This window comes from Kogia breviceps, chromosome 15, assembly GCF_026419965.1.
Source record: "Kogia breviceps isolate mKogBre1 chromosome 15, mKogBre1 haplotype 1, whole genome shotgun sequence".
NCBI lineage: Eukaryota > Metazoa > Chordata > Mammalia > Artiodactyla > Physeteridae > Kogia > Kogia breviceps.
This window is the reverse complement of record NC_081324.1, coordinates 12,444,168-12,464,794: the sequence shown is the minus strand read 5'-3', so window position 1 is coordinate 12,464,794 and position 20,627 is coordinate 12,444,168. Positions and strand designations below refer to the sequence as shown.

At 40.6% G+C, this 20,627-nt stretch overlaps 1 protein-coding gene across 1 annotated transcript in view; it reads left to right on the top strand.

The window, feature by feature from the left end:
- PHLPP1 (PH domain and leucine rich repeat protein phosphatase 1) overlaps positions 1-20,627 on the top strand; it is a 214,018-nt gene that overhangs the window by 116,638 nt on the left and 76,753 nt on the right. The window contains exon 4 of the mRNA XM_059041405.2: positions 15,946-16,112. Coding sequence (XP_058897388.1) covers positions 15,946-16,112 — 167 coding nt within the window. The remainder of the gene's footprint in view (positions 1-15,945; positions 16,113-20,627) is intronic.

The following is a 20,627-nucleotide window of genomic DNA, read 5'->3' as shown; positions in this document are numbered from 1 at the left end:
GTATTCTAGGCAAGAGGTGAAGGTGGAAATGGAGAGAAGTGAACTGATGTGCTTGGGGATCAAGTGACAGGTTTACTGATGAATTACATAAAGAGCATGAGGAAAAGGGAAACATGAAGAATGCCTTCGGGGTTCTTTGAATTGCCGTGTAGATCGTAGCCTCAGTCAGAAACTATAGCGCAAATTAGACTCCATATCTGCGCCTTTAAAACTCTAGCAAAATACAGTTCTTCACTTCAGAGAGCTTCTGTTCCTAGGGAGACAGCAGAGAGGTGGAGTGCAAGAGGAAGATGATTAAATCTCTCTTAAATAAGGTGTGAAACATGTTGATTTCTAACTTGTGGCAGGTGATCGTAAATGTCACATGTTAGCTTGGTTAGTACCTTCCCCGTTGCTGGTTGGTTAATATGCCATTTCTATGGCCTGATAGGGTGGTGTCTCTGTAATGAGGCTCTCACTCCGATTATCCAAACCTTGAACTGCTTTAGACACCAGACCTCTCAGCGGGAGGGGGCGGGGGGGGGAGAATTGTGACACAGGAGCACATGATGGTGGCAGAATGAGGAGCAGGAACGTTGGTGTGAGTTTCCCTTTTCCCTCGTTATTGTATGGCTGTCAGGAACCATCTGATAGGTACGTGCTGAAATGTAATGTAGCTACACACGTGTACATACACGAGACTGCAGCTTACGATTCACACTTCCAGGAGGGAGGGGGGACTTGGAGTTAATTACCTTAGATTACTAGTATTCACAAGTACTCAACTGGTACTTAACTGATATTAACTAGGAGGAACTTGAATCAGAACCTTAACCTCCTCTCCCTTCAGAACGGCTCCGAATGTTTGGGGAGGCCAAATGGTGTCAGTCTCAACTTAGGAGACCTGGGTTCTAACATTTACTGGCGTGTGACTGTATCTAAGTTTCTAAATTTTAAGCCTTTTCATTTGATAAAGGGAATAATAATAGCACTTATCTCTTAGTGCTTATATGAAATATGCGTGTCATGGAATTACACTGGCACATAGTAAGGGGTGTGTGTGTGTGTGTGTGTGTGTGTGTGTGTGTGTGTGTGTATGACTGACTAAATAAATACATAAATAAATAAATAGTTTTAGGACCATCATTCCTGCCATCATCACTGACTGGCTGGCGATATATTTTTAAAAATATATTATCTGTTTTTATGTTTATTTTAAGCATAAGACACACATATGCTTAGTTGATCTGAACAAGGAAACTTCTGCCGCTCTTAACCAGGACAGCAGCCTTTTGGGGTAAAGCAATTAAGCATGGCAGACACTGGGGAGAAAGAAGATTTCTTCCTGAAAAGTCAGGGGTTGGGGATAGAGGGCAAATATTTCAATAAATGCAGATTTTAGATACAGTGTCTTCCTCCTCGTCAACCCTAAAAACCAAATACACATTTCAAAAAATGTTGGAAGTTGTTATCCTTAGTGAATTAAAGGGGAAATGAGTTGTAAGGGTCTGTTTAAAGAGGTTAGGTATTATAGGAGGAATAAGTGCTGGAACTCCCTGTTTGGGTATGAAACCCATATAAAATACGGCCACACTCTTTAAACTTTGTATGTTGAGGAAAATCCTATGGAAAATCCTATGATAGTGTCTTTTCCTTTAACCCCACACCCTGGGAGGGGAGGTTGGGGCTGCTGGAAAGAGGATTAGAACTCGGTCCCTCGGGGATACTGTGTGTATGGGAAGCGTGGAGTGACACCGGCTGGTGGCCGCAAGCCACTTGTGCTTCTAGCTTCCGCTTTCCACTGCCTGTTCTTCCTTATATGTAGGTCTTAGGAAGGTATACAGCTGAGTCACACTCAGGGTCACTATGGAAACGGTTCCTTTTTCTTTTCTTCTTACTGAGGAACAAAACATTCACAGAATGGATTGTCCATATCCTGATGTTTAAATGAGGATTCATTTTAATAATTGTCTGAAAGAAAGACAAACCAACAACAGAAAGAAATATCTGAGTTTCTGATTCTTAATGACCATCCTCACCCCAGCGTGGGAAGACAAAAAGAAGCAAATTCCAATGATTTTTGAATTAAAATGAATTAGGTAATTAAAATAAAAATTCTTTATTTTCAGTTTATGCTTCTGGATCTTAGCTACAAGAAAAATGTCATTCTTTGTTCTAATTTTATTGTTGACTTTGTGAACATATATAAAAGGTTATTAATTAGCCATGTTCTACCAAGACAGGCTCTTATATGCTTATTATTGTTTAAACTTAATCTCAGTGCTTAGTATTGCTTGCCAAAATAGCACCCGAGGCTGTCCCTTTAGCGTTTTTAATTTGGGGCGGGTGTTAGTGGTAGTTACTGTGGAAGAAATGGCTCCTTTGGGAGGATTACAATGTTGATTTTAAAGTCATCCCTGAAATATTAACGCACGGCACTCTTCAAAAATTCAGCAAACATCCTGTTGTATGCTGTGTAGAAAGGACTCTGCTAGCTCAACGTGGGTACGTGTCCAGCGTGTCTTCAGAGTGGTTGGTGGGGCAGTGATGCGAGGGCGAGGGTCGTAGTTGAGGGAAGAACAGGAATTGCAGAAGCGCTCCAGTCAGGTGCACGAGTGACTTTACAGAGATGCTGCCCGGCTGTCCCTCTTTGTGGCCCACTTTTTGGAGTACATTGGTTTTAGACATGTTGATTGATCCTGTGGATTCTCTTCAAAGTTAGTCTTCATGTGAATCTATAACCTAAGTCGTACTTACTCTTAATTTAAAGTCTTAGTCACCTCTGGGACACTGTATTGTCCCACATTAAAGTCTGTTTCTTGATTTCAAGGAAGCTTAAAAGGGGATTTAGATCACTGATTTGGTGTTGTGCATGAATGTGGGGTTTTTTGTTTTTGTTTTTTTTCCCTGTGAAAGGCATTTATTTCTTATTAGTTAATAAATAAAGTATGCATGAATGTGTTTTTAACTTTTCATTATGGAAAATGTCAAATATTTAGAAGTAGAGATAATACGCACACACCTATTACTCAGCTTCCCCAATTCTTAGCTTGTGGCCAGTTGTGTTACATGTATATGTTGTATGGCCCAGTGGTGTAAGTTGACGCCTCATAAGGCCACTTAGTTTGTCCACATATCTCTTGCCTTGTTGATCAGTGGTTAACAGGCTGGCAGTTGCCAGCAACGGTGGCTATCACAGTGCTTATCTCTCTGGCTATCTTTCTTTTAGTATTAATCATAGTATTTTAATTATAGGCCATCTTTTTTCTTTTTTTCTTAATGAAAAAAAGTCACCACGTTGAAGTTTTGGTTGCCGTGATATTTTGGTTCACCCTTAACATGCAGAGTGTAGGCAAGTCAGGGCAACATCTCATGCTGAATTAAAGATCACGTGAAATGATGAGTAAACATCACCCTTTAAATAAGAATAAGATATATGGTGAATCACAGTTGAACTTTTGCTTTCATGTGCTTATAAAGAGTGTTTTATTGTCCAGATTTTACTCAAAGAATACTTCACTAATCACAGAGTCAAATCAATCTGGTGGAATAGGATTGTTTCCAGTATATAAATTTGTGTCATTTGATGTAGTTGCAAGGAACCCTTTAAGATCACTTAGTCATCTTTTGCACATATTTACACATATTTTGTCTCTCAATTTGAAGTGTAATTTAGGGAGTATTCTGCTTTTTGTCAGCATGGTTGGTCACTTGTCTTTTAGGGATTTTGCTGTTGCTGGTTACATTGGGGTTATAAGGGTAAGAAGCTGTGCTCTCAATCCTGTTCTGCTAAGGAGTCCAGGGCTCAAAGGGGCTTTTTTTGAAAACCCTCCCTTCACATTTTATACCCATTCTTTAGATAAAGAATCAAGGGCCGTTTGACCATGACAATCTAGCAAGTCTGTGGCAGAATCTGAAATAGAGTTGAGGGTCTGAGTGACATGGATTTTAGTTTATAAAATGTCACCCCAATCCCTAGAGAACTGCTCTTGTACCAATTCTGTAGTGAAGATATGAGAAAAGTTTGGAAATTCAGTGTATGAAATATTTAGGTACAGGAAGCAAGCTGAGTTTGAAGGATGAATAGGAGTTCACAACAAAGACAAGGGGAAAGAGCATGTCAAGGAGAGAGAAAATATCTACAAAGGTACAACTGCGTAAAATGTAAATGTGTAGTCATATCACAGATGTCTGAACAATGTGGAAAAGGAAAAAATGGAAGCTAAAATTAAAAAGTACCACCCAGGACTTCCCTGGTGGCGCAGTGGTTAAGAATCCGCCTACAAGTGCAGGGAACATGGGTTCGATCCCTGGTCCGAGAAGATCCCACATGCTGCGGAGCAACTAAGCCCGTGCGCCATAACTACTGAGCCTGTGCTCTAGAGCTTGCGAGCCACAACTACTGAGCCCATGTGCCGCGACTACTGAGGCCTGTGTGCCTAGAGCCCATGCTCCGCAACAAGAGAAGCCACCACAATGAGAAGCCTGTGCACTGCAACGAAGAGTAGGTCCCACTCGCCGCAACAGAGAAAGCCTGTGCACAGCAATGAAGACCCAACACAGCCAGCCATTAAAAAAAAAAAAAAATCTTAAAAAAAAAAAAAAAGGACTGCCCATCTGGATAGTTTCCTGCTCATTCCATTTTATTTTCTTGGGAAAATTTGACTATGTTACCAAACATGATAATTAACTTTCCAGTATAGTTACACAAAAATTCATATTGTGGAATCTTTCCTTATTATAGATATAAATAGTTTATGAAATTAGGGAATTTAGAAGTTCTGCTTTGAATTTAAACTAAAGATAAAGTATTTTGGATTATATTAAATTTTGTTTTTCTAATACATAATACTGTGATTTAGTGAAAATATTAAAATGCTCTCTTTGCAATTATAATCATGCTTCATCTTATTTCCACATTGCTAATCCCTTCTTTTTTTTTTCTATAGTAACTATTGGTTCTGAAATCCTAGTGAATATATTCCTAAAGAAGGGGTTTCTCCTTCATTCTAAGTCATTTCCATTTAAAATTATTTAAATTTATTTTCTTCAGAGTTTTTCAATCCACTTTTATACAAATGAAAAAGATACCTAGTTGGCTTACTGTATCCTGACAGAAGCAGCATGCTTTATGAAACAGTGCTGACTTGTGTACTTTACATGTTAAACTCATCCCGTGTGTCTCCATCTTCCCTTCTTCTGTCTTCCCACCCTCCCTCCCCTGTTCTGTCAACAGCTCTGTTGTTGCAGGGAGCAGAAGGTAGTGAAGGGGGAATGAGAGAATATTTATTCCACCTTTTCTCTGTGCTAGGCATTCTTCTAGGCTCCACTTCTAGCGTCAGGACTTCAGCAAATGGAAGAAATGTGTTCCTCATGTGTATTTTATCTGTATGTTGTTATCTTTAGTAAAGTACATTTTAGATTTTAAGGGAGGAACATACAGCTGTGTTTTTTTGTTTGCTTTGTTTTAATAAATTTATCTATTTATTTACATTTGGGTGCACTGGGTCTTCGTTGCTATGCACGGGCTACCTTTAGTTGTGGCGATCCGGGACTACTCTTCGTTGCAGTGCGCGGGCTTCTCATTGCGGTGGCTTCTCTTGTTGTGGAGCACGGGCTCTGGGCATGCGGGCCTCAGTAGTTGTGGCGCATGGGCTCAGAAGTTGTGGCTCGGGGGCTATAGAGTGCAGGCTCAGTAGTTGTGGCGCACGGGCTCAGTTGCTCCACGGCATATGGGATCCTCCCAGACCAGGGCTCGAACCCATGTTCCCTGCATCGGCAGGTGGACTCCTAACCACTGTGTCACCAGGGAGGTCCCTACAGCTGTGTTTTAAAGTTACAGCATGTTATTTTAAGATTGGGAAGGGGCCTTGTAAAGTAGTCGCCAAAAAGGTAATATTACTGGTAGTTTTCTGGAACAATTGCCTTAACAATTACTTGGCATTTTCTTTAAAAGTGTTCGTTAACCTTAAAGTCTAGTCATCATCAAGTGGCTCTTAGTTGAGAGAATTAGAATTTAAGATTTGAGAAGGACCTTGTGGACTCCTAGACTTACCTCCCTCCTAGAAAAGGTCTGCAGCCTTTCAGATACCTATAGTGTCTGACAAGACAGCTCTTCCTTAGAAGTGAGCTGAAGTCTTTATCCCTGTACCTTTGACTCACTGACCCTAGTTTTGCTTTCTGGTTTAACAAAAGGTAATCGTACTCACTCTCCTATTTGATAACCTCTAACTATTGAAGTTTCTATGATTTCCGCACCCTTCCCCACCTCTTAGCAATCAATCTACTTTTAGGAGAAACATCTCTGGTAATTCCAACAATTTTGTCATCACTTGGTTTCCAGTTCCCTTCTCTAGCTTTTTCCTTTGGGTGCTCTGCAGTTTCTTGATATACCTGCAGATACTATCTGATGAGCACAGAGTATGTGACCGTTGTTTTCCTTGCTTTAGACATTATGTCCAAAGTGAGTTAGTTATTCATTCATGAGGTCAACACCAAAATAAAAAGGCTCTTTGTTTTTCCCCCCAAATTGTTAATAGATATATTTTGTTAATAATAAAATCATTTAGCCGACTGAATTGATGCAGTAGTGACAACAAATAGTGATAACTAACATTTTGGTAACTCTTTTCTGTGTACTAAGCGCTATTCTAGATGCTTTATAGTATCCCTGTGAGATCGGTGCCCATAACATTGTGTGAGGTCGGGCTTTACAACAAAAGGAAATAACCTTTGAGGAGATATTATCGTCTCCATTTTGCAGATGAGGGAACTGAGATGTAAAGTATCCAGCACTGCTTTATGCAGGGAGTTCCTCTTCCTTGCTTTTTCTTTAATTGGACTTCCAATGTTTTACAGTGGCCTGAAGGGGCAAAACAAACCAAGATTCAAATAATAACTGAGATTTACTGAAAATGTCAAAGAGAAGTACTTCAAATACACAGTTGTCAGTAGAATCCAGGCAGCTCAGTATTAGAATAAGAGGTGATTTACCAGGCAGTCTATTGACTGGGGTGTGCTGCTAAAGACACTTGAGCATAGCCACTGATCACTGATCTTCTTAAATGATGACCAAGACGTATTTAGGAAATCTGAGATGCCTTCTGAGTCACCCAAAGCAAATTAAATTGGTTTCAGTGTTGAGGGGACTGCTGTTGTCTAACTTCAAAATCTGTTCAAGTATTGCTATATCAGGAATTAACCAGATGATTAACCAGTTTTCTACATCTGGTTGTCTTATATTTTGAAGTTAAATCATTTTAATCTGAGTGTTTAGACCAATGTAAAAATACATAGTATCTTAAGAGTTGAGTTTCCATGATATATTTACTTACCTTGGAAGACCCCAATATTTGTAACCCAGAGTATTGGATTATCTACAACTGCTCTGAACAGTTAAATTCTTCTACTCACTGGTCTGATTTATTTTATAAAGTAAGGAATACTGGAATAATTGAAAAAATATCAGTGAACTCTCTATGTTAAACATACCAGATCTTGTATGTTAGACTGGTACTTAACCAGTGAGGTGTATGTGTTATTTGTATTTTAAATGGAAAACAAGTAGCCTGTTTCTAAGCGAGAATCATTTAAGTGTGCATTTATGTTACTTTTTTTTTTTTTTTTTTTTTTGCGGTACCCGGGCCTCTCACTGTTGTGGCCTCTCCCGTTGCGGAGCACAGGCTCCGGACGCGCAGCCTCAGCGGCCATGGCTCACGGGCCCAGCTGCTCCGCGGCATGTGGGATCTTCCCGGACCGGGGCACGAACCCGTGTCCCCTGCATCGGCAGGTGGACTCTCAACCACTGCGCCACCAGGGAAGCCCTGTGTTACTTCTTTTAATAGAGAGTTAGAATGTAAGTTTTTTGTGGTTAGCAATCTTTTCCCTTCTCCTTTGCCGAGGAGATGCTCCCTTTAGGGGAATGCTGCCGTGATGGAGCTCAGAGACACTCTCAGGTGGTCATATTCTAAAGAGCTTGTTTACACATATTTTGCCAATAAGGAAATGAGGAAGGAACTCTGAGTTCAGATTTGATCTCCACCCAAGCCAAGCTCTATTTTTCTGTTCTTACTGAGAAACACAATCGGCTTTGTGTGTGTGGAAGGAAGATAACTGTTAGAGGGACACGGTTAGTGATTCTGGAGGCCGCGGGTACCATCTTCTCCGAGCCTCTCACACTCAGAGAGGGTGAGGTGCCAGGTGCGCGTTTCTAGTTTAGGCTGTACCACGAGCTCATGGGACACATCCTGCAGCTCTGCCTGCTCCTGATGGTGGGGTGCCAGTCTCTGCACTGGTGCCTGGGAATACCTGCCCATTTTGGCGCGTGAGGGGACCGTCAGTGCTGGAACAGCCTGGGGAGCTCTGGGGTCTGTGTTCTCTGCTCTGTGTGTTCCTACTGCACCATTGCATGTGCATTTTGGAATTACACTTGTTAGATGTCTGTGCCTTCAAGGGACCCAGTTTTTGAAGGCGAAATGTGCATCTGTCCAATATCAAGTCCAGTGTCTGTTTCATAAAGGCAAACGGTAGATACATGTTGAAAGGTGCACTCATCCCCTCTACTCACCTGCAAAGAGAAGTCAAGATGCCTAGGAGGAACTCTTAGTCTAAATTTCTCAATATTGTTTTTCTTTATTGTTAGAGTCTGGTGCTTTTACAGTGAGCCATGTGTTTTATTTATTTGTTTGCTTAGGTATCAATCAGTCATCAAACGCTTCTCTTTTCTTTCTCTCTGTTTTTCTGTCTCTCTTCCCCGCCTCCCTTCCTTCCTTCTTTCCTTTTCCAGCCTGCAGCTCTCTCCATACTCTTATTCTTTGGTCCCTTAATGATGTTTTAACTGGTACCTTATAGTTTTAGTAAGCCTAATCTTAACATCGTAGTCCCCTCCCTTCCCTGAATAATTTGCCCTCAGAGAGTCCCAGCTCTCATTTTTGTCTGTCAGTGATAGCCTCTCCGCAGCTTCTTGTTGGTCTTCATTGATTTGATTACACCTGGTGGTTTGGAATGGTGTGTAAATTTGTGTATTTTATTTCTTGGGTTTAAAAATTTTTCATATCATTTACTCATTTAAGGCAAAGAAATGATAAAGTACCAGAATTCCAGGTAGAATTTACTAAGTCCCAAATTGGCAGTTTGATATGCCTCTATTCGGACATTATTAAAGTATATATTGTAATTAATTTTATAGGAAGGTTTTCTGCATCTGCTGTTAAACAGATTTTATAAAATGATAAGTAGTACAGGATCAAGAAATGAGATATCATTGTGAAAATGTCTGCAGTCAAGTTAAGGCATTTCCTATATTTGTAGAATTTTTTTAAAGAAACGATTGCATGTTTTGGAGCAGTGACAGCTTAAAGTTTATTAAAATTGGAAATTTTTTGTTTGATATTATTATAAAACTTTATTGATGAGGATGAAATTGAAAATAAGTCATCAGAGTGCTTAGCTAAGAAAGATGAATAAACTCTATTCTAAATTTATATTCTCCTACTTCATGTCTTCCCAAAGCATTTTTGGGGGATGAGAATTAAAACTAAGTCAGTTGAGGTTAAGAATTTTTTACAGAAGTTTGGTAAACTCCCTAGAGACTATCCCTGTAGCCAGGGCATAGTTTCCCAAACCACTAAAGGCTAGGCCGGAGCAATTAATGACTCATAATGCCAGTTTACAGCAGTATTTTACTTTGCACAAGCAGAATTATTTGTGCTATTTCAGCTGCTTTGACCAAGCCTTTCAGAATCATTTTGTTCAATTTTGAGCATGCTTTGCACATAATAAGGATAAATACCGCTTCACTAAAGTACAGTAGGGACAAAAATGTCACGTGAATGTTATTCTGAACTTTCCATTGCTTATAAAAGAAGATTGTGCACTAAGTGAACATCAGGAATAATGTGAGTAATGCAGAGTGCAGTGCTGTTTCAAGGGAAGACGATAATTTTGAAAGCACGGAGGGGATAGGTTAGGGCTACGATAGATATATTGGTTTAGGAATGCAACCCAGCTAGACTCAGAGCAGAGATACTTGATACAAGTGTGGTAACGGTTGGTAAAGAAACGACTCAGGAAAGTGTCAGGCTGAGTAGGATGTTAGAACTGTGTAGAAGCCCAGTAGATAATCTGGAAAGTTTGTTGTTCACATTATCATTTTTATGGTTAACCTGCAATGGTCTTTGGGGGAAATACTTTGAGGACCCAATGAGCTTTTGGTTCATATGTGTTCACAAGTCACTTGGACAAAAAGACAACGTGAGCCAGTGATTGGGATTCGTATTCATTTTAATGTATCTCCGAAAGTATAGCGGTTTATGGGGGAAAAAAATCCCATTTGATTTACTAACTCTAAATTATTAGCCTTAAAATTTTTTGTTGTTGTTAATATAAACTAGCACTGATTTCCCAAGCCATGGTTACTTGAACTGATCTTCTAAAACTTGAATCCATTCATGTGCGGTTCATTGATGGTCTGTGAGGGATGACATCACATCGTCTTTGCTCTGGGCTGAGGGTTATGTTAGGATTTGATTGTGGCAGTTAGAGGAGCCTCCCTTTGGGTAGGACTTGAACTGTGTTGGGGCCCTGACTCCATGGCATATGCTGTCATTCAAACTCTGCTGCTGCTTTCACTGTGTGACCTTGGGCACACCCTTTAACCTTCATCTTTGAAATGGGGATAAGTCCTTATTATGCTGAGTTATTGTGAAGATTAAACTTAACATTACGTCTAAAGAAGAGTGCCCCCTAAATGTTAGCTGCTATTATTATTGTTATTACTATTAGGGGAAAAAAAAAAGCTAGAATAATAAAAGGCTACTTGCTCTGAGGTGTACACAGGTGGCTTTCACTTTTTTAAAAATTTCTTATCTTGAGGAGGATGTTAGTTTTAACAGGTGCTATACAGGTGGGTCACAGCCTCTTTGGGTAGCCCTTTTGGTAGTTTTTTCATTTGGGAGTCCAGCAAAACCTGTCTGTGGTGGTGTCCTTAGGTACCCAGGCTGATCTGGGGGAAAGCGTTTAAATCTGCCCTTTGTTTCAGGGCGTGGGACCGGGCAGAGGTGCAGCTAGTGGTAGTAGCTCTTGTGGTCGCCTTGGCCGCTCACTGCCCCACTGCCATCACGGCACGTCTAACTTCTGTTCTCGCTGTCCCTGTTCCCGTTCTGCTGCGACTCCCACAGACCACGTTTGCTTGCTGTAGCTTTGTTACCGTGCTTTCCTCCGCCTTGTTTCCAGCAGGAACAGCTTGCGGTCCAGAATGAGGAAAGAAATCAAATACGACTTGACATTTAATCATTATCTTGTAGCTGTCCAAAGAGACTACTCAGTATGGTGCTTCAGCTGAAACGGAACGTGTCCTCTGCAGAGTAGTCCCCACGTGGAGGAATGCACCAGATGGGTCAGATGCAAACTGGTGAGAAAGGAAGGGTTGTAAGGTAGTCCCCTGTCATTCTTCCAGCAAACACTTCCTGAGGGTCGTACGAAGTGCGGAGCACAGGGCACATTGTGAACAAAATAGGCCCAAATCCCTTCTTTATGAGCTTACCGTCAGAAACAGAGACTCTTCTGGAACCTTTCCACGATGGCTCAGTTTGCTCACATGAAAAACCAGAATCTTTTTTTTTTTTTTAAACTTATTTTGTTTATTTTTGGCTGCGTTGGGTCTTCGTTGCCGCGCCTGGGCTTTCTCTAGTTGCGGCGAGCGGGAGCTACTCTTCATTGCGGTGCGCGGGCTTCTCATCGCAGTGGCTTCTCTTGCTGCGGAGCACGGGCTCTAGGAGCGCGGGCTTCAGTAGTTGTGGCTCGCGGGCTTCAGTAGTTGTGGCTCGCGGGCTCTAGAGCACAGGCTCAGTAGTTGTGGCGCACGGGCTTATTAGTTGCTCCGCGGCATATGGGATCTTCCCGGACCAGGGCTGGAACCCATGTCCCCTGCATTGGCAGGCGGATTCTTAACCACTGCGCCACCAGGGAAACCAAAAAAGCCAGTCTTTACAATAACCTAAAAGGCGGTGCAAGATCTGCCCCCCCGCAACCCCCTTACCTCTCTGACCTCATCACAGGTCACTGTCCCCTGTCTTAACTGGTCTTCATGCTGTTCTTAGAACAGACCAGACACACTCCTTTTTTAGGGCCTTTACACTGGCTACTTCCTCTGCCTGAAGTGTTCTTCTAGATAAATCCTTTCAGCCAACTTCCCCATGTCCTTCAGGTCTAAATGCCACCTTTTAAGTGAGGCCTATCCTGACCAACCTATATCAATTACAACCTACAACTTCCCAAAAATCCTGACCCCTTTTTCCCTGCTCTGTTTTTTCCATGGTAGTTACCAGTTTTTAACATATCATATACTTACTTGTGAGATAAGTTTAATGAGGGCAGGGATCTTCTTATTGTTTACTGGAGCATACTAAGGGCTTACCTAGGTCAGTAATAGGCATATAGTTGGTATTCAATAAACATGTTGAATGAATGAAAATGAAAAGTACTATGGAAAAGAATTAAGAAGGGTGTACTAGTTTCCTATGGCTGTTGTTAAAAATGACCAAAAACCTTGATTGCTTAAGACAACAGAAGTGTATTCTCTCGCAGTTCTGGAGGCCGGAAGTTCAACATCAAGGTGTCGGCAGGACTGTGCTCCTTTTGAAGGCTCTAGGGAAGGCTCTAGTCGCCTTGTCCAGCTTCTGGTGGCTCTAAGCATTTTTCCGCTCGTGGCCCACCTCAGTCTCTGCCTCCGTGGTCACACTGCCTTCTCTTCTCTCTCAGAATTCCCTCTGTCTGTCTTACAAAGATGCATGTAATTGTGTTTAGGGCCCTTGCAGATAATCCAGGATAAGCACCTCCTCTCAAGATCCTTAATCACATCTTTTGTCATGTAAGATAATATTCACTCTTTTGCCATGTAAACTAATAGTCACAGATTCTGGGATTAGTACGTGAACATACCTTTTGGGGGGCCGCCATTCAGCCCACTACAAAGGGTTGGGATCCTTGAGTTACAGGGGGAAGAATCGTCTCTGATGCACCACGTAGTATAACACTAGGATGTGAGGAAAGCCAGGAGACGGCTGTCATCCATTTCCCCCCTTTTTACTGAAATTTCCATTGAGATTACATTATCTTTTTCCAATTAAACACACACACACAGAAGAGCACAAAGGATAATATTACAATTTCCACGTACCGGTCTTGGCCTCCCCAGTTGTTAACATACTGACATAGTTCCTCCATATCTTCCATTCTTTTCTTTTTCTTCCATTCTTATTATAAGTAAATCGCATCACAGCTAAATCCCAAATCCCCTATGCTCCCATCCTGTTTCCATTTCCCTCCCTGCTCATCTAGAGGCCGTCACTGTCATTGATTTGGCATATGCCCAATGCATAGTGTGTAGCTTCACTGCGCATATAACTATTCATACATAATATACAGAGTTGTTGTGTGTGTTTATCTTAAAAATGTTTTTCATACATGGCATTATAGTGTATGTAACATTCTGCAGCTTGCTTTTTTTAAAAAAAAAATCAATCCGGGTTGCATACATACAAATCTAGTTCAGTCATTTTAACTGCAGCTCTAAGTGGCAGGTTCTCTCTCTCTCCTGGCTTTAGAATGTATATCCCAGAGAAGGCCTTTGATTAGACTAGCCTGGGTCACATGCCGGTACCCGTTGCCTCAATTTGTGGGTTCAGCACTGGGGGGCTCTGATTGCTCAAGCTGGGAATACATGCCTGCTGCTGTAGCCATAGGGTCAGCCTACCCTGCCGCTCTCGTCAGAATCACATGCATTTGAAGGATTGTTATAGAAAGAAGTGGAAAAGGATTTGGGGCCGACAGAAACACAGATTGCCACTTGAGTTTCAGCCTTGAGCTTGGACGTCAGGTCCTCTGGGAAGCCTTCCCTGACTCCTTAGATTGTGCTCTGTGCCCTTGCACTTAGTATATTGTCAAGTAGTATATTAATTCACCTCTCCTTGAGGTGCACTCCTTTAGGGCAGACTGTGTCTGTCTTGTTTTACTCCTGTACCTCAGGAAATGGAAGGTCTGACACACCGTTCCCTCCTCACCACATATTTTTGCCTGAATGATTCCACCGAGTATAACTTTGAACCTCACTTCCCGTGAATGGGTTCCTGCCAGGGAGTCTTGTGTGGCTGTGACATGTTTGCACCTACCTTTCTGCCCATTAAATTCTGGCTTTTTTTTCACATCATTTGGTTTGTGTGGGTGACTTGGCCTGTTTTGGAGTTTCTTTTTCTTATTTAATAGTGAAAATTCAAGGAAGGATGAAATTGCTAAAATGCAAACTCAGACTTCCTTTGTAAAATCTTTTGAGTTGAGCCCTGCCAGGCCTTTTCTATCCCACTGTCCCCTCAGCTTTCATGTGTGCAGAGCAATTTCTTTCTAACCTCAGACATGCCATCAGCAGAATGTGTTTTATGCAAAGTTACTTCTGAATACCTTTTTTAGCATCAGGAGAATGTGGATTCCAACAGGTTATAAGATGTATTTGGAAGTAGTCGTAGCAATCATAAGTGGTCATAGCAGTCACAAATTATTGAGTGCTTTTTCTGACCAGGCATGTAGATGGAGGTGTCATCTTTCTGCCTGTTATACAGGTGAGAAAACGGGGGCTTGGAGAGCTCAGTGATGCACTCAAGTCCTCTCAGCTCCTGAGTGGTAGAGCCAGGATGCGAATCCACACACTGACACCAGAGCCACTCTCCTAAGGACCATGTTCTGCTGCCTTTTATAATCATGAAAGAGTAAAGCTGGGGTCTGAAATGTAAAATAGCTGGCTAGTGGGAAGCAGCCACATAGCACAGGGAGATCAGCTCGGCGCTTTGTGACCACCTAGAGGGGTGGGATAGGGAGGGTGGGAGGGAGGGAGATGCAAGAGGGAGGAGACATGGGGTTATATGTATATGTACAGCTGATTCACTTTGTTATACAGCAGAAACTAACACACCACTGTAAAGCAATTATACTCCAATAAAGATGTTTAAAAAAAAAAAAGCTGGTCAGCTGGGGTTTGGTAATAGAAAAGGACATCGAACAGATCACCAATAAGGAAGGAGTTTTTGCCATAAAGCTTTGGGTAAAGGTAAAGAGCAGGGGGAGGAATCAACCCAGATCTTAGAACAATAACCCCACAGCCCCTGTGAGGGAAGAAGGAGCCAAGGTGTGTGTACGTGGGCCTGAAGCCACGTGCCGTGGCATAAACCGGCGCCACAGTCCCTGGAATGTGGGGGAGAGAATACACGCTGCCCGGCGCTTTGTCCACTTCCATCATGCCCTGTGGCCCTGGGACTCTGGCTATCATAGGAGCCATGTAACCGGGAAAACTTTGAATATGTGGATAAACATTTAGACATAAAACAAATTTCACTTAGAATGCCTATGTGAAGCAAAATGGAAACTGTGGGAGAGGGAGCGCGAAGTTCACAGCCGGCAAACAGTGGAATCTGGTTATGTGCTACCACTATTATTAAAGATACGGACAAGGCCACCGATCCTGCGTTTCTTTGTGCTTTTTTAAATCAGTATATACAAGGGCTTTCGTAGGTTCTGTGTAGATCTTAGTGTCTGTCTCCCAACCCTGTATTTACTCTAAAGTCTTGTATTATTTAGCTCTGAATTCTCTTACCATGAATGTTTTCAGGAACATAACCCGTACAGTTGGAGGAGATTACTGATATCACTAAACTTGATAGGATAATCTGTGCTCTTTGTAACCTGTCTCCTATACTAGGTTACTGTAAGTACCTTCCACAGAGGGACACTGTTTCCTGCCTCTGTAATACTTTGCTCAGTTCTGTCTAAGTAAATACTCTTGGTTTATATTTGAATAATAGTGCCAATTGCATAGCGGGTCTGTGCTCCCAAATGGGGTTATCTTGTGTCTGTCCGTGGAAAACAGTTATAGGATAAAGGATGGTATGAAAATTGAGTTGTGTTTTTATCTCTTTCTAGGTTGCATCACAGCGTATTAGCTCAGTGGACCTCTCATGTTGTAGCCTGGAGCATCTGCCTGCCAACCTCTTCTACAGCCAAGACCTCACTCATCTCAATTTAAAACAAAACTTCCTAAGGCAGAGTCCCAGTCTACCAACTGCAAGGGGGCTCAATGAACTGCAAAGGTGAGCATGCAAAAATGGGTGGAGGGCTTCCCTGGTGGCGCAGTGGTTGAGAATCCACCTGCCGATGCAGGAGACATGGGTTCGTGCCCCGGTCCGGGAAGATCCCACGTGCCACAGAGCGGCTGGGCCCGTGAGCCATGGCTGCTGAGCCTGCGCGTCCGGAGCCTGTGCTCCGCAAAGGGAGAGACCACAACAGTGAGAGGCCCGCCTACCACAAAAAAAAAAAAGGGTGGATAATTAGGAAGGGGAGGGGGTGTCAGCTTCTGGTTGTTTCTTGAATATTCTGACTAAAAAGCTACAGTGAGTAACCTTTCTCTTTCAGAGGGCAGGGTAATAGGACTTTAGTAGTGAAGACATTTTCAGTTCTCATTCTGAAATTTTTTTCAAGGTCTCTGCCTTTGAAATGAATGGTTTATGGTAGTCATTAACTGGATAGATTTGTATAAGAAGACTTCTCTTTAAATCACTTGTATTTCTTAACCTGTCTACAGATGGGTCTGTGAAAAGTTGATATTTGCTGTGTTACTCTGAACTATAGGGGTTTAGTCAGATTAATTATTTCAAAATTTACAAAAGGTCAGTTTTTTCATGAAAAGATAGTTCCTTAGAAATTTAAGAACGAAAGTTTAAATCCATTAATACCACATCATCTGGGTGATTACTGTATAGGTTTCAAGGGTCGCATGTTAAATGAAAAGGGTCTGCTCCTCTAGTTAGAGGGAAGGGACTTTATTTGCATTTATCTGAAACAGATTTAAGAATTTACCATATTCATTTCGTTTTCTTTTTTGGAGCAATGATCAATCTTGATTCTGTGGTAAATGAAACCTCTGATATATATTTGTTGCAAATATGTGAGACTATAACTACAGAAGGATATAACTTTTAAATAAATAATGGATAGTTTATTTGTTCTTAAATGATTGATAATGATCAGAGATTAAACTATGGAAATTAACCATTATGATTATGTGTTTATGGTTTTTTAACATCCAGAAAAAATAATCCAATAAGTATTTATATAAAGTTTGTGCAGACATGTAGAATAAAGGAAGAGTATTTTAATGTTCTTTTCAGATGATTGTGAATATTCTTCTTTGATACTATACCAAAACTTGACAAGTGGTAATTTCTTAAATGTTGGTTTCAGTGTGGAATGTAAAATCCTATCAGTGGACTTTTAAAATTCTTTTACATTAGGATCCATTGATCGTACTCGTACTTTGAATGGATCTTTGCCCATACATCCTTTTATTGCATTAAGTATTGGTCATTTGGAAAATACTGGTTTGTTGGATAATAATGAGATTCCAGATGTTAATGTATTTCATTATGCAGTTTCAAGAAATGACAGTTGTTAATATCACCACTGATCCCATCAGAAAAATCTTTAAGTATTGGGAAGTTGTCAGGCTCAGTGTGGAAACAAGTTTTCCAAAATTTAAATTTCAGTTGAAAGCTTGAAGGCTACCCTTGGCAACAGATACTGTCAGTTGTTTTTCCTGAAGTGACCTTCTTACTTCATTGTAGAGAAAACATCTGCCAAATACCCAAGTCTGAATACTGAGTTTGTCATTTGTTCTTTCAAGTAAAAGTGGTATTCCATGAACATTGTGACTAGTTTGGCTCACAACTCAAATAATCATACAAGGGTTTTCCTTGGGATAACCCTCGTACTTTATATACAGCAGAAGTGCTTTATGTGTACTTCCCATTTTATCACCCAGAAAATAAAAGAGATATGTATTCAGCGGTTGAGATGTAATACAAATAACTTTCTTGCATCATCAAGGACATTTTTAAGTAAAATTGGCATTATGCAATTTTTTTTGAATTTTATTTTATTTTTATTTTATACAGCAGGTTCTTATTAGTCATCCATTTTATACACATCAGTGTATACATGTCAATCCCAATCTCCCAGTGCATCCCACCCCCCCACCCCCCCGCGGCTTTCCCTCCATGGTGTCCATACGTTTGTTCTCTACATCTGTGTCTCTATTTATGCCCTGCAAACCGGTTCATCTGTACCATTTTTCTAGGTTCCACATATATGCGTTAATATACAATACTTGTTTTTCTCTTTCTGACTTGCTTCACTGTTTAGGACAGTCTCTAGATCCATCCACGTCTCTACAAATGACCCAGTTTCGTTCCTTTTTATGGCTGAGTAATACTCCATTGTATATATGTACCACATCTTCTTTATCCATTTGTCTGTCAATGGGCATTTAGGTTGCTTCCATGACCTGGCTATTGTAAATAGTGCTGCAATGAACATTGGGGTGCATGTATCTTTTTAAATTACGGTTTTCTCAGGGTATATGCCCAGTAGCAGGATTGCTGGGTTGTATGGTAGTTCTATGTTTAGTTTTTTAAGGAACTCCCATACTGTTCTCCACAGTGGCTGTATCAATTTACATTCCCACCAACAGTGCAAGAGGGTTCCCTTTTCTCCACACCCTCTCCAGCATTTGTTGTTTGTAGGTTTTCTGATGATGCCCATTCTAACAGGTGTGAGGTGATACCTCATTGTAGTTTTGATTTGCATTTCTCCAATAATTGGTGATGTTGAGCAGCTTTTCATGTGCTTCTTGCCCATCTGTATGTCTTCTTTGGAAAAATGTCTATTTAGGTCTTCTGCCCATTTTTGGATTGAGTTGTTTGTATTTGTGATATTGAGCTGCATGAGCTGTTTATATATTTTGGAGATTAATCCTTTGTCCGTTGATTCATTTGCATATATTTTCTCCAATTCTGAGGGTTGTCTTTTCGTCTTGTTTGTAGTTTCCTTTGCTTTGCAAAAGCTTTTAAGTTTCATTAGATCCCATTTGTTTATTTTTGTTTTTATTTCCATTACTCTAGGAGGTGGATCAAAAAAGATCTTGCTGTGATTTATGTCAAAGAGTGTTCTTCCTATGTTTTCCTCTAAGAGTTTTATAGTGTTCAGTCTTACATTTAGATCTCTAATCCATTTTGAGTTTATTTTTATGTATGGTGTTAGGGAGTGTTGTAATTTCATTCTTTTACATGTATCTGTCCAATTTTCCCAGCACCACTTATTGAAGAGACTATCTTTTCTCCATTGTATATCCTTGCCTCCTTTGTCATAGATTAATTGACCATATGTGTGTGGGTTTATCTCTGGGCTTTCTATCCTGTTCCATTGATCTATATTTCTGTTTTTGTGCCGGTACCATATTGTCTTGATTATTGTAGCTTCATAGTATAGTCTGAACTCAGGGAGTCTGATTCCTCCAGCTCTGTTTTTTTCCCTCAAGACTGCTTTAGCTATTCGGGGTCTTTTGTGTCCCCATACAAATTTTAAGATTTTTTTGTTCTAGTTCTGTGGAAAATGCCATTGGTAATTTGATAGGGATTGCATGGAATCTGTAGATTGCTTTGGGTAGTATAGTCATTTTCAAAATATTGATTCTTCCAATCCAAATCCAAGAACGTGGTATATCTCTCCATCTGTTAGTATCATATTTAGTTTCTTTCATCGGTGTCTTATAGTTTTCTGCATACAGGTCTTTTTGTCTCCCTAGGTAGGTTTATTCCTAGGTATTTTATTCTTCTTGTTGCAGTGGTAAATGTGAGTGTTTCCTTAACTTCTCTTTCAGATTTTTCATCATTAGTACATAGGAATGCAAGAGATTTCTGTGCATTAAGTTTGTATCCTGCAACTTTACCACATTCATTGATTAGCTCTAGTAGTTTTCTGGTGGCATCTTTAGTATTCTCTATGTATAGTATCATGTCATCTGCAAACAGTGACAGTTTTACTTCTTTTCCAATTTGTATTTCTTTTTCTTCTCTGATTGTCATGGCTAGGACTTCTAAAACTATGTTGAATAATAGTGGCGAGAGTGGACATCCTTGTCTTGTTCGGCATTATGCATTTTTAAAAAGAATATTTTTGCCATGATTGCCTGACAGAGAAGAATACTGTGACAATGGGGACAGTTTGATGCTGCACTGAATTAGCTCCATAGGCAGTAAGAACTCCAGAAGGATATTGTGCTCAAGCACTTCCTTATTATTCCCTGGAGCTGATGGTTACAGTGAAAGGGAACCACAGGAACTTCTTGAACTTAGGTTTTTATATGCCCTATGCACTCATAATACTATTTTTACTGACACTACTGTAATAAAGTTACAGTGATTTTTTTGCTAAAGGATTATATCATGATTTAATCTGTTTTTGAGGCTTGAAATTATTTTGAAGTATTCATGTGTATTTCACAGCATTGTAGGCTTTTGCACTTCATTACAGAACACCAAGAACTTTATATCATGCTATTAAATCCTGCTGTCTTAGAACAGAAAGGGGCATTAGAATTTATCCAAACCAGTGCTCTCATTTTAGAGATGAGGTAGAGGGAGATGTTAAATGCCAAAATCAGGTTAACGGTTACTTTCTGGGAGGCATTTGGGGATGCGATTAGGGAATGGTTTGAAGAGGATTTCAACTATATCCAAAATGTTTATTTCTTTACAAAAAATTAGAGACAG